Consider the following 12,011-nt stretch of genomic DNA (forward strand, 5'->3'; position numbering starts at 1 on the left):
CGACCGGAGTTCGATTCCCACTCACGGAGATTATCTGAACCGGTGCCCAGGCCTCCTCCCCTAGGTCGACTCAGCCTGGTGCGGTGTGTAAACATCGCCACTGCGGAGACGAAGGCAGCCGGGCGTGGTGCTGGCCACCCACCCCCTCGTGTGCCGTGCTGGCCTTCTAGGTGCTACTCGCTAACAGCACTTGGCCCAAACGTCTCTTGAGGCTATACAGGGGATCTCTGTCTTCGTCTGTGTGTTTGTCTTTGTGTCTCGGTGCATGTCTCACTTGTAGACAGGGATGTCTGGCTCTCGTCCCTCTGTTCTCAGCGTGAGGCAGCACTGCTGCAGCTGGGACTTGGGGTCATTCCAGTCCTGGTTCAGTATGAACTCCTGCGATGACAACCACCGGGCATACAAACACTTAACCACACATACAATCACACCCAACCATTCACTCAACCCCACACAACCACTCACTCAACCACACAACCGCTCAGTCACACACCCAACCACACACTCAATCAACACTTAATAATTAATTCAACCATACAACCATTCAGCCGCACACCCATACACCCCAACCACTCAACCACACAATCACTAGGCCACACACCCAACCACACAACTGTTCAGCCAAACACACAATCACACACCCAACCAATCAACCACTTAGCCACAAAACCACTCAGCCACACACCCAAACACACAACTGTTCAGCCAAACACACAATCACACACCCAACCACTCAACCACTTAGCCACACAACCACTCAGCCGCACACCCAATCACACACCCAACCACTCAACCACACAATCACTAGGCCACACACCCAACCACTCAACCGTTCAGCCAAATACACAATCACATATCCAACCACACAACCACTTAGCCACAAAACCACTCAGCCACACACCCAAACACACAACCGTTTAGCCAAATACACAATCACACACCCAGCCACACAACCACTCAGCCACACATCCAACCACAGACCCAACTACACACTCAACCACACAACCGCTCAGCCACACACCCAACCACTCACCGAATCAACACTCAACCATAGACTCAATTACACAACTTTTCAAACACAGTCGACCACTCAACCACAAGCATGCTCACTCAACCTGGTGGCGTTGCATGTGGTGAGCGTAGTGGTGAGTGCGCGTGGTGAGCTGGCACTCGCCTTGAGCCGAGGAAAGAAGCACACGTCCATGAAGCAGCGCACGTACTGAAGGTCCTTGTCTATGTAAAGGGCGGAGAGGAAGGCTGTGGACAGAAACACAGACATTCAGACACACAACAGCAACAACCGCCATTCGCCACTAAGTGGCAGTGACATCATCACGATGCTTGTGCCAGGCTATATGCACGTTGAGGCCACATGAAGTGTCGAACGCCCGCTGGCAGGAGGTCACGGGGCAGACCCAGGTGCCACGGGTCGACTGACTGAGATGACCGAGATGACTGGCTGATGCACCACCTGTGCCCCCTACTGTGCCAACTTGCTGTGCTTTAGCGACCCGGCGCTCCGCTCGTTGTTGTGAGCGTCGCTCCTCCACCCTCCGTTGTTGTTGGAGGGCGACTGCCTCCAACTGCCCAGTAGCGTCCTTCACGAGCCTCCTCCGGAGGCCGATCTTGACACCGCTGATACCAGTCATCGGCAAGTCCACTCAGCTCCACATTCTCCTGTACCACATCTCTTCTCGAGCCCGTGCTGCGCACGTTTAGCCCCCTCTATCCGGCTGAACAAAAGCTGTTTAGGCATGCAGTGACTGGGCATGCGGGCTACATGACCCAGCCAACGCAGCCTTGCCTGCCAGAGGAGCTCACTGATGGGACCTTGTCCAGATCTGTCAAGGATTTGTGAGCACCTCACACAATCCAGCCTGGTTAAACCCAGGATGGATAATAGGCAGGCCAGCCTAAATGTTTCTTACCGACGAAGATGTTCCATTAGGGGGGTCCACGTTTCGCAAGCGTAGAGAAGAGAGGGAATGACCATGGCCGAGAAGACCTGAAGCTTCGTGCGGAGCGACAGACCAGGTAGCTTCCACACAGCGTTATGCAACCGATGAAAAGATGCCGCTTGATTGATTTGGAGTGAGACCTCTGCTGTCAAACCGGAGCCGGTCATGAGCACACTGCCCAGGTATGGGAAACTCTCCACTCTCTCCACAACTGCCCCATCACCAATTGGGAGTTGTGGGGGTGGAGTGTCCGATGGTACAAAATACCCAGGCAGGTGCTTAGTTTTGGTGGGGCTGATGGTAAGGCCCCACACCTCTTAACGGCCCCCTCCAGGTTCAGCAGCAGCGCCTCCAACTCCTCCTGAGTGAGCGGCAATTACCAGATCATCGGCATACGTAACATGGTTGAGCAATAGGGAGCCATCCGTTGACCGCACCCGGGCATCGATCAGCCTCCCATTGTATCTGTACCAGATGGAAATTCCTCCGGTACAGCCATCAAAGGCTTCACGAACTACGTGGTCAAAATAGATGTTAAATAATGTGGGAGCCAGAGGACATCCCTGTTGTACCCCATGGTGTACAGGGAATGGCTCCGACTCCCGGCCAAGTAGTTTTAGCTGGGCCCGCTCACCATCATGAAGGTGCTTAATGATCATGAGCAGCAGATCAGGGACTCCGAAAGCACGAAGAACAACCCAGAGCCCAGGCCTACTGATGGTATCATAGGCCTTGACCAGGTCAATAAAGCAGAGATGTAGTACTTGTTGGAATTCCCTACACCTCTGCTGTAGCAGACGGACAGAAAATATGGCATCTACACAGGACCGCTTTTTCCTGAAACCACATTGAGGTTCCGCAAGCCTCTCCTCAGCGTGCCTGGCAAGGCGATGTTGAATAATCCTCGCCAGAACCTTTCCCGACACACTTAGGAGTAAGTTGCCCCTGTAGCTGTTAGTCTGTGCGGTCCCCCTTCTTAAAGAGGGGGACCACCAGGGCATGGTTGAGTTTTCCTCGGGGAGGCCCAGGCCCGGTTCAGATAATCGTAGATTTGTGCGAGTGTGTGTACGTGTATGCGAGTGTGTGCGCGAGTGTGTGTGTGTACGAGTGTATGCGCGAGTGTGTGTGCGTGTGTGGGAGTGTGTGTGCGTGTGTGTGAGTGTGTGCGTGTGTGGGAGTGTGTGTGCGTGTGTGTGAGTGTGTGTGTGTGTGCGAACAAGCGAGGAAGCGGGTGAGCGGGCGAGCGGTGAGTGAGTGTGTGAGTGAGTGCGCGAGAGAGCGAGCGCGTGGGTGAGTAAGCGTGTGAGCGAATGAGTGAATGAGCGAGTGAGCAAATGAGTGAGTGAGAGCGCGAGTGAGCGGATGAGCGGTAAGTGAGTGGGTTAGCGGATGAGTGTGTCGGTGAGTGAGAGGGCGAGTGGGTGAGTGAGCATGCGAGAGGGTGAGTGAGCGAATGAACGTGCGAGCGAGAGGGTGAGTGAGCGAATAAGCGTGCGAGAGGGTGAGTGAGCGAATGAGCTTGCGAGCGAGCGACTGAGACAGAGCATTTGTACGTGTGTGCGTGCGTGCGGGTGAGCGTGCAGGCGGGCGAGCGGTGAGCGGGCGTGTGGGTCAGCCCTAGCGCATGCACTCACACTCGAGCAGGTCGGCCAGAACCTTGGTGCGCATGAACGAGCGCTGCGTCTTGTCGTTGTTGATGGCGAAGTTGGGCAGCCCGAGGTCCAGCGCCACCTTGGCCTGCGTGCGGTTGTTCACCAGCGAGCTCCGCAGCAGCTGCACCACATCACAACCACAACCACACCACACCGCAACCACACCACCACAACCACACCACAACCACACCGCAACCACAACCACCACACCGCAACCACACCACAACCACACCGCAACCACCGCACACCACCACAACCACACCGCAACCACACCACCACAACCGCACCGCAACCACCACACATCGCAACCACACCACAACCACACCACATTGCAACCACAACCACACCACACCACACCCACCGCACACCACCACAACCACACCACATCGCAACCACAACCACACCACATCGCAACCACAACGCAACCACACCACCGCACCACCACACCACCGCACCGCACCACACCGCAACCACACCACACCACCGCAACACAACCGCAACCACACCACCGCACCATCGTACCGCACCACACCGCAACCACACCACACCACCGCAACACAACCGCAACCACACCACCGCACCACAACCACACCACACCACCACAATCGCACCACCACACCACCGCCCCACACCACCACACACCACCATACCACACCACCACAACCACACCACCACAACCACACCACAACCACACCACCACACCACAACCACACCACCGCACCACACCAGAACCACACCTTCGCACCACACCACACCACACCAGAACCACACCACCGCACCACACCACACCACCGCTCCACAACCGTACCACCACACCACAACCACACCACCACAACACACCACAACCACATCACACCGCACGGGATATCGTACGTCACAACCATGGCACCAAGACCGCCATAAACTATAACTCATAAACTATTAAAAAATGTTCTAGACTTGAAGCTTTCATGACTGCAAGGATTCATACTCTTAGGTTTTTTCGGTAAAGTCACGTAGGTAAAAAATAAAATTAATAAAAGTAATACTAGAAATACAATAATAAATCACGTTTCGGAGGCAACACAAGTCTCCGTCATCAGGTGGGACCGTCACAGCCATATTTACTGTATCAAGTGAGGCAATAAATTCCAAGATACAAGTTCTTAAATACAAGTTAAGGGGGGGAGGAGGGGGGAGGAGCTTATCTGAGTGTGGTAGCCAATGAATGGAATGTATGGGGGAGGGGGCGGGGCTAAAAGAGAATTTTACCACTGAGCTTTGTAGCTCTTTGTCAGAAGTGACCTGGCCATCACAAATGACAGCTCAACCAAGTCGCTTATCATCGTGCGGACAAAAAAGACGCCGTATACTCAAAACGTGTGATGTTGATTCTAAAAGTTGAGGGAAAAACCGGAGGACCCGGAGAAAAACCCACACGACCACGGGGAGAGAAACATGCCAAATTAAAAAATAAAGGTGTCACGCTCGGGATCGAACCAACGACCTCCTTTATACCTGGCCTTCGACTAGCACAGAGACCCGTAGACTCACGCAGAGACCCGTAGACTCACACAGAGACCCGTAGACTCACACAAAGACCCGTAGACTCACACAGAGACCCGTAGACTCACACAGAGACCCGTAGACTCACGCAGAGACCCGTAGACTCACGCAGAGACCCGTAGACTCACGCAGAGACCCGTAGACTCACACAGAGACCCGTAGACTCACACAGAGAACCGTAGATTCACACAGAGACTCAAAGACTCACTACAGAGACCCAAAGACTCACAGAGAGACCCGTAGACTCACACAGAGACCTGTAGACTCACACAGAGACCCGTAGACTCACACAAAGAGACCCATAGACTCACACAAAGAGACCCATAGACTCAGAGAGACCCATAGACTCATACAGGGATAAGTCAGCTGAATAACAGTAAGCGTGTGGTGAGAGCATCACCGTGAGTGGCACAGTGAGTCTTGGTGAGTGCGGTGAGTGCAGGGAGTGAGTCTCGGTGAGTGCGGTGAGTAAGTTGCGTTGAGTTATGGCGAGTGAGTCACGGTGAGTTTGGTGTATCATGGTGAGTGAGTCACGGTGAGTGGAGTGAGTGAGTCACGGTGAGTTCGGTGAGTGGGGTGAGTGGGGTGAGTGGGTCACGGTGAGTGGGGTGAGTGGGTCACGGTGAGTGGGGTGAGTGGGGTGAGTGTGGTGAGTGGGGTGAGTGGGGTGAGTGGGGTGAGTGGGGTGAGTGTGGTGAGTGTGGTGAGTGGGCTGAGTCATGGTGAGTGGGTCACGGTCAGTGGGGTGAGTGGGGTGAGTGGGGTGAGTGGGTCACGGTGAGTGGGGTGAGTGTGGTGAGTGTGGTGAGTGAGTCATGGTGAGTGTGGTGAGTGTGGTGAGTGGGGTGAGTGTGGTGAGTGTGGTGAGTGGGGTGAGTAGGTCACGGTGAGTGTGGCGAGTGTGGTGAGTGTGGTGAGTGAGTCATGGTGAGTGTGGTGAGTGTGGTGAGTGAGTCACAGTGAGTGTGGTGAGTGTGGCGAGTGTGGTGAGTGTGGTGAGTGTGGTGAGTGAGTCATGGTGAGTGTGGTGAGTGTGGCGAGTGTGGTGAGTGTGGCGAGTGTGGTGAGTGAGTCATGGTGAGTGGGGTGAGTGTGGTGAGTGGGATGAGTGTGATGAGTGTGGTGAGTGAGTCATGGTGAGTCATGGTGAGTGGGGTGAGTGGGGTGAGTGGGTCACGGTGAGTGGGGTGAGTGAGTCACGATGAGTTCGGTGAGTGTGGTAAGTGTGGTGAGTGTGGTGAGTGAGTCACGGTGAGTGTGGTGAGTGTGGTGAGTGAGTCATGGTGAGTGTGGTGAGTGTGGTGGGTGTGGTGAGTGTGGTGAGTGAGTCACCGTGAGGTGGCCCTCGTGGTGCTCTGGGAAGTGCCGGTAGAGGTATTCCGTTGTCACCATCTGCATGATGGAGTCACCCAGGAACTCCATACGCTGATTGTGACCCCTGGACGAGGGGTCAAGAGGGGTCAAGTGGGGTCAAGACAGGGGTCAAGTGGGGTGTGGGGAGCCAGGTGGAAGCTGCCGAGACCGGGATAGGAGTCCCGATCGCAAGCGCAACACAAACAATAAAGTGCAGCAAGGAAGCACGGAGCAATCGGCACAAAAAAAACCACATCACATGAAAGAGTTACACTTCAGTGAGTGGTGAGCGAGTGGTGAGCGAGTGGTGAGCGAGTGGTGAGCGAGTGGTTACTGAGCGGTGAGCAAGTGGTGAGCGAGCGGTGAGCAAGTGGTGAGTGAGTGGGTGAGTGAGTGGTGAGTGAGCGGTGGGCGAGTGTTGAGTGAGTGGTGAGTGAGTGGTGAGTGAGTGGTGAGCAGTGAGCGAGTGAGTGGTGAGCGAGTGGTGAGCGAGTGGTGAGCGAGCGGTGAGCGAGTGAGCGGTGAGTGAGTAGTGAGCGGTGAGCGAGTGGTTACTGAGCGGTGAGTGAGTGGTGAGTGAGTGGTGAGTGAGTGGTGAGTGGTCAGCGAGTGGTGAGTGGTGAGTGAGTGGTGAGTGAGTGGTGAGCGAGTGGTGAGCGAGTGGTGAGTGAGTGGTGAGCGGTGAGCGAGTGGTGAGTGGGTGGTGAGTGAGCGGTGAGTGAGTGGTGAGTGAGCGGTGAGTGAGCGGTGAGTGAGTGGTGAGCGAGTGGTTACTGAGCGGTGAGCAAGTGGTGAGCGAGCGGTGAGCAAGTGGTGAGTGAGTGGGTGAGTGAGTGGTGAGTGAGCGGTGGGCGAGTGTTGAGTGAGTGGTGAGTGAGTGGTGAGTGAGTGGTGAGCAGTGAGCGAGTGAGTGGTGAGCGAGTGGTGAGCGAGTGGTGAGCGAGCGGTGAGCGAGTGAGCGGTGAGTGAGTAGTGAGCGGTGAGCGAGTGGTTACTGAGCGGTGAGTGAGTGGTGAGTGAGTGGTGAGTGAGTGGTGAGTGGTCAGCGAGTGGTGAGTGGTGAGTGAGTGGTGAGTGAGTGGTGAGCGGTGAGCGAGTGGTGAGCGAGTGGTGAGTGAGTGGTGAGCGGTGAGTGAGTGGTGAGTGAGCGGTGAGTGAGCGGTGAGTGAGTGGTGAGCGAGTGGTGAGCTCACAGCGTGAGGTGGTTGAACCCCACGGTGCGCAGGGTGAAGGCCCGTGCCAGCAGGCGGATGTGAGAGAAGTCCACCCCTGGTGAGTGAGTGGTGGGCGAGTGGGTGAGTGGTGAGCGAGTGGTGAGTGAGTGGTGAGTGCGTGGTGAGCGAGTGAGTGAGTGGTGAGCGAGTGGTGAGTGAGTGGTGAGTGCGTGGTGAGCGAGTGGTGAGTGGTGAACGAGTGGTGAGTGAGAGGTGAGTGAGTGGTGAGTGAGCGGTGAGTGAGTGGTGAGTGAGTGAGTGAGTGGTGAGTGAGTGAGTGAGTGGTGAGTGAGCGGTGAGTGAGTGGTGAGTGAGTGGTGAGCGAGTGGTGAGCGAGTGGTGAGCGAGTGGTGAGCGAGTGGTGAGCTCACAGCGTGAGGTGGTTGAACCCCACGGTGCGCAGGGTGAAGGCCCGTGCCAGCAGGCGGATGTGAGAGAAGTCCACGCCGATGGAGACCTCCAGCTCGGTGAGCGAGCGCAGCACGGGAGATGCCGCCACCAGGTGCCGGTCCGTGCCGGGCTCCTGGGACTAACCGTGACCACCACCACAACCACCACAACCAGTATCACCACCACAAACACGGCCACCACAACCACCACAACCAGTATCACCACCACAAACACGGCCACCACAACCACTATCACCACTACAACAATCAGGATCACCATAACCACTATCACTGCCACAAACACAACCATCACAATCACTAGCACAACCACCACCACCACCACAACAACCACCACAATCACTATCACCGCAGCCACTATCACCACTATCACTACCACCTCAACCACCACCACTCCAGTCACTATCACCACAACCACTATCACTGCCCCAAAAACAACCATCACAATCACTACCACCACCACAACCACTATCACTACCACAATCAATATCACCACAACCACCATAAACACTACCACCAAGATCACAACAACCATAACCATAATCACTACCACCACCACCACAACCATCACAACCACAATCAGGAGGGGATTAGGGGTTTAGGAAAGTGATCAGGTGAACGGTGAGGAGATCAGGGGTGGATCAAGCGAGGGATCAGGGGAGGGGTGAGGGGGGGATCAGGGGAGAGAATCAGGGGGGGATCGGGGGGGGGCACCTGTAGTGGGTGCTGGGGGTAGTTGAGCCAAACTTCCCTGAGATTCTGAAACAACAACAACAGCAGATACAACAACAACAGCAGCAGCTACAACAACAACAACAACTTAGAGAGAGGGTGAATGGTGCTGCGTGTGTCTGTGTGTGTACAATGAACTTCTTTCGCACCTCCGTACGTAGCCAACCGCGCTAATCGGAGGAGCTGGTGGAAGGACAACAACTCTAAACACACGAAGCAAGGTCTAAAGAAATGAGCTTGATGATGTAAAAGTGCAGCATTGCTCTGAGCGGCTGACTAATATCAGAAAGGAAGGAGCGTTCCAGATGGCCGCAGAAGCCAAATCTGTGTTTCTGTGCTGTTAGTAGTGTGGTGGTTTCAATTTAAAGCTTTCGTAACTGCAGGGATTAATATTCTTGGTTCTTTCGGTAAAGTCACGTACACGGGAAATAATAAAATAATACAAACAAAACTAATTCTCACGACGTTTCGGCCACAACGGAAGCAGCCGTCCTCAGGTGAAGAACGCCTGAGGACAGCTGCTTGCGTTGTGGCCGAAATGTCGTGAGAATTTTTAAAAATATTATTTTGATTATTTTATTATTTCCCTTCTACGTGACTTTACCGAAAGAACCATAGAATATAGTGTGGTTGTTGTGTTTCTGTGCTGTTAGTTGTTATCGTTGTTGTTGTGTTACTGTGGTGTTAGTAGTTGTGGTTGTTGTGTTACTGTGCTGTTAGTGGTTGTTGTGTTACTGTGCTGTTAGTTGTTGTGGTTGTTGAGTTATTGTGTTGTTGTGGTTGTTGTGTTGCTGTGCTGTTAGTTGTTGTGGTTGTTGTGTTACTGTGCTGTTAGTAGTTGTTGTGGTTGTTGTGTTACTGTGCTGTTAGTAGTTGTGGTTGTTGTGTTACTGTGCTGTTAGTAGTAGTTGTGGTTGTTGTGTTACTGTGCTGTTAGTAGTTGTTGTGGTTGTTGTGTTACTGTGCTGTTAGTAGTTGTGGTTGTTGTGTTACTGTGCTGTTAGTAGTAGTTGTGGTTGTTGTGTTACTGTGCTGTTAGTTGTTGTGGTTGTTGTGTTACTGTGCTGTTAGTAGTAGTTGTGGTTGTTGTGTTGCTGTGCTGTTAGTTGTTGTGGTTGTTGTGTTACTGTGCTGTTAGTTGTTGTTGTGGTTGTTGTGTTACTGTGCTGTTAGTAGTAGTTGTGGTTGTTGTGTTACTGTGCTGTTAGTTGTTGTGGTTGTTGTGTTACTGTGCTGTTAGTAGTTGTTGTGGTTGTTGTGTTGCTGTGCTGTTAGTTGTTGTGGTTGTTGTGTTGCTGTGCTGTTAGTTGTTGTGGTTGTTGTGTTACTGTGCTGTTAGTAGTTGTGGTTGTTGTGTTACTGTGCTGTTAGTAGTAGTTGTGGTTGTTGTGTTGCTGTGCTGTTAGTTGTTGTGGTTGTTGTGTTACTGTGCTGTTAGTTGTTGTTGTGGTTGTTGTGTTACTGTGCTGTTAGTAGTTGTGGTTGTTGTGTTACTGTGCTGTTAGTAGTAGTTGTGGTTGTTGTGTTGCTGTGCTGTTAGTTGTTGTGGTTGTTGTGTTACTGTGCTGTTAGTAGTTGTTGTGGTTGTTGTGTTACTGTGCTGTTAGTTGTTGTGGTTGTTGTGTTACTGTGCTGTTAGTAGTTGTTGTGGTTGTTGTGTTGCTGTGCTGTTAGTTGTTGTGGTTGTTGTGTTGCTGTGCTGTTAGTTGTTGTGGTTGTTGTGTTACTGTGCTGTTAGTTGTTGTGGTTGTTGTGTTACTGTGCTGTTAGTAGTTGTTGTGGTTGTTGTGTTGCTGTGCTGTTAGTTGTTGTGGTTGTTGTGTTACTGTGCTGTTAGTAGTTGTGGTTGTTGTGTTACTGTGCTGTTAGTAGTAGTTGTGGTTGTTGTGTTGCTGTGCTGTTAGTTGTTGTGGTTGTTGTGTTACTGTGCTGTTAGTTGTTGTTGTGGTTGTTGTGTTACTGTGCTGTTAGTAGTTGTTGTGGTTGTTGTGTTGCTGTGCTGTTAGTTGTTGTGGTTGTTGTGTTACTGTGCTGTTAGTTGTTGTTGTGGTTGTTGTGTTACTGTGCTGTTAGTAGTAGTTGTGGTTGTTGTGTTGCTGTGCTGTTAGTTGTTGTGGTTGTTGTGTTACTGTGCTGTTAGTAGTTGTTGTGGTTGTTGTGTTACTGTGCTGTTAGTAGTAGTTGTGGTTGTTGTGTTACTGTGCTGTTAGTTGTTGTGGTTGTTGTGTTACTGTGCTGTTAGTAGTTGTGGTTGTTGTGTTACTGTGCTGTTAGTAGTAGTTGTGGTTGTTGTGTTGCTGTGCTGTTAGTTGTTGTGGTTGTTGTGTTACTGTGCTGTTAGTAGTAGTTGTTGTGGTTGTGTTACTGTGCTGTTAGTAGTAGTTGTGGTTGTTGTGTTGCTGTGCTGTTAGTTGTTGTGGTTGTTGTGTTACTGTGCTGTTAGTTGTTGTTGTGGTTGTTGTGTTACTGTGCTGTTAGTTGTTGTGGTTGTTGTGTTACTGTGCTGTTAGTAGTTGTGGTTGTTGTGTTACTGTGCTGTTAGTAGTAGTTGTGGTTGTTGTGTTGCTGTGCTGTTAGTTGTTGTGGTTGTTGTGTTACTGTGCTGTTAGTTGTTGTTGTGGTTGTTGTGTTACTGTGCTGTTAGTAGTAGTTGTGGTTGTTGTGTTACTGTGCTGTTAGTAGTAGTTGTGGTTGTTGTGTTACTGTGCTGTTAGTTGTTGTGGTTGTTGTGTTACTGTGCTGTTAGTTGTTGTGGTTGTTGTGTTACTGTGCTGTTAGTTGTTGTGGTTGTTGAGTTATTGTATTGTTGTGGTTGTTGTGTTACTGTGCTGTTAGTTGTTGTGGTTGTTGTGTTACTGTGCTGTTAGTAGTTGTTGTGGTTGTTGTGTTACTGTGCTGTTAGTTGTTGTGGTTGTTGTGTTACTGTGCTGTTAGTTGTTGTGGTTGTTGAGTTATTGTATTGTTGTGGTTGTTGTGTTACTGTGCTGTTAATTCTGGTTGTGGTTTCACCTCTTCGTCAAACAACAGCCGCCCGAACAGCTGGCGAGCAACGTCCATACCTCCCTCATCATAGAGCGCACCTACAGCATACACACACAAGGCATACATAGCACATATCACATATATATAGCATACACACACATAGCATAT

The 12,011-nt window shown here is 51.9% G+C and overlaps 1 protein-coding gene across 1 annotated transcript in view; it reads right to left on the reverse strand.

Moving 5' to 3' along the window:
- The window catches only part of DROSHA (drosha ribonuclease III), a 48,394-nt gene that overhangs the window by 7,038 nt on the left and 29,345 nt on the right, over window positions 1-12,011 (reverse strand). Inside the window, exons 23-29 of the mRNA XM_078880248.1 lie at window positions 11,871-11,941; window positions 8,844-8,888; window positions 8,094-8,251; window positions 6,488-6,593; window positions 3,593-3,731; window positions 1,175-1,257; window positions 275-378 (exon numbers count right to left, since the gene is read on the reverse strand). Coding sequence (XP_078736374.1) covers window positions 275-378; window positions 1,175-1,257; window positions 3,593-3,731; window positions 6,488-6,593; window positions 8,094-8,251; window positions 8,844-8,888; window positions 11,871-11,941 — 706 coding nt within the window. The remainder of the gene's footprint in view (window positions 1-274; window positions 379-1,174; window positions 1,258-3,592; window positions 3,732-6,487; window positions 6,594-8,093; window positions 8,252-8,843; window positions 8,889-11,870; window positions 11,942-12,011) is intronic.

Source organism: Lampetra fluviatilis, chromosome 56 (assembly GCF_964198595.1).
Source record: "Lampetra fluviatilis chromosome 56, kcLamFluv1.1, whole genome shotgun sequence".
NCBI classification, from domain to species: Eukaryota; Metazoa; Chordata; class Hyperoartia; order Petromyzontiformes; family Petromyzontidae; genus Lampetra; species Lampetra fluviatilis.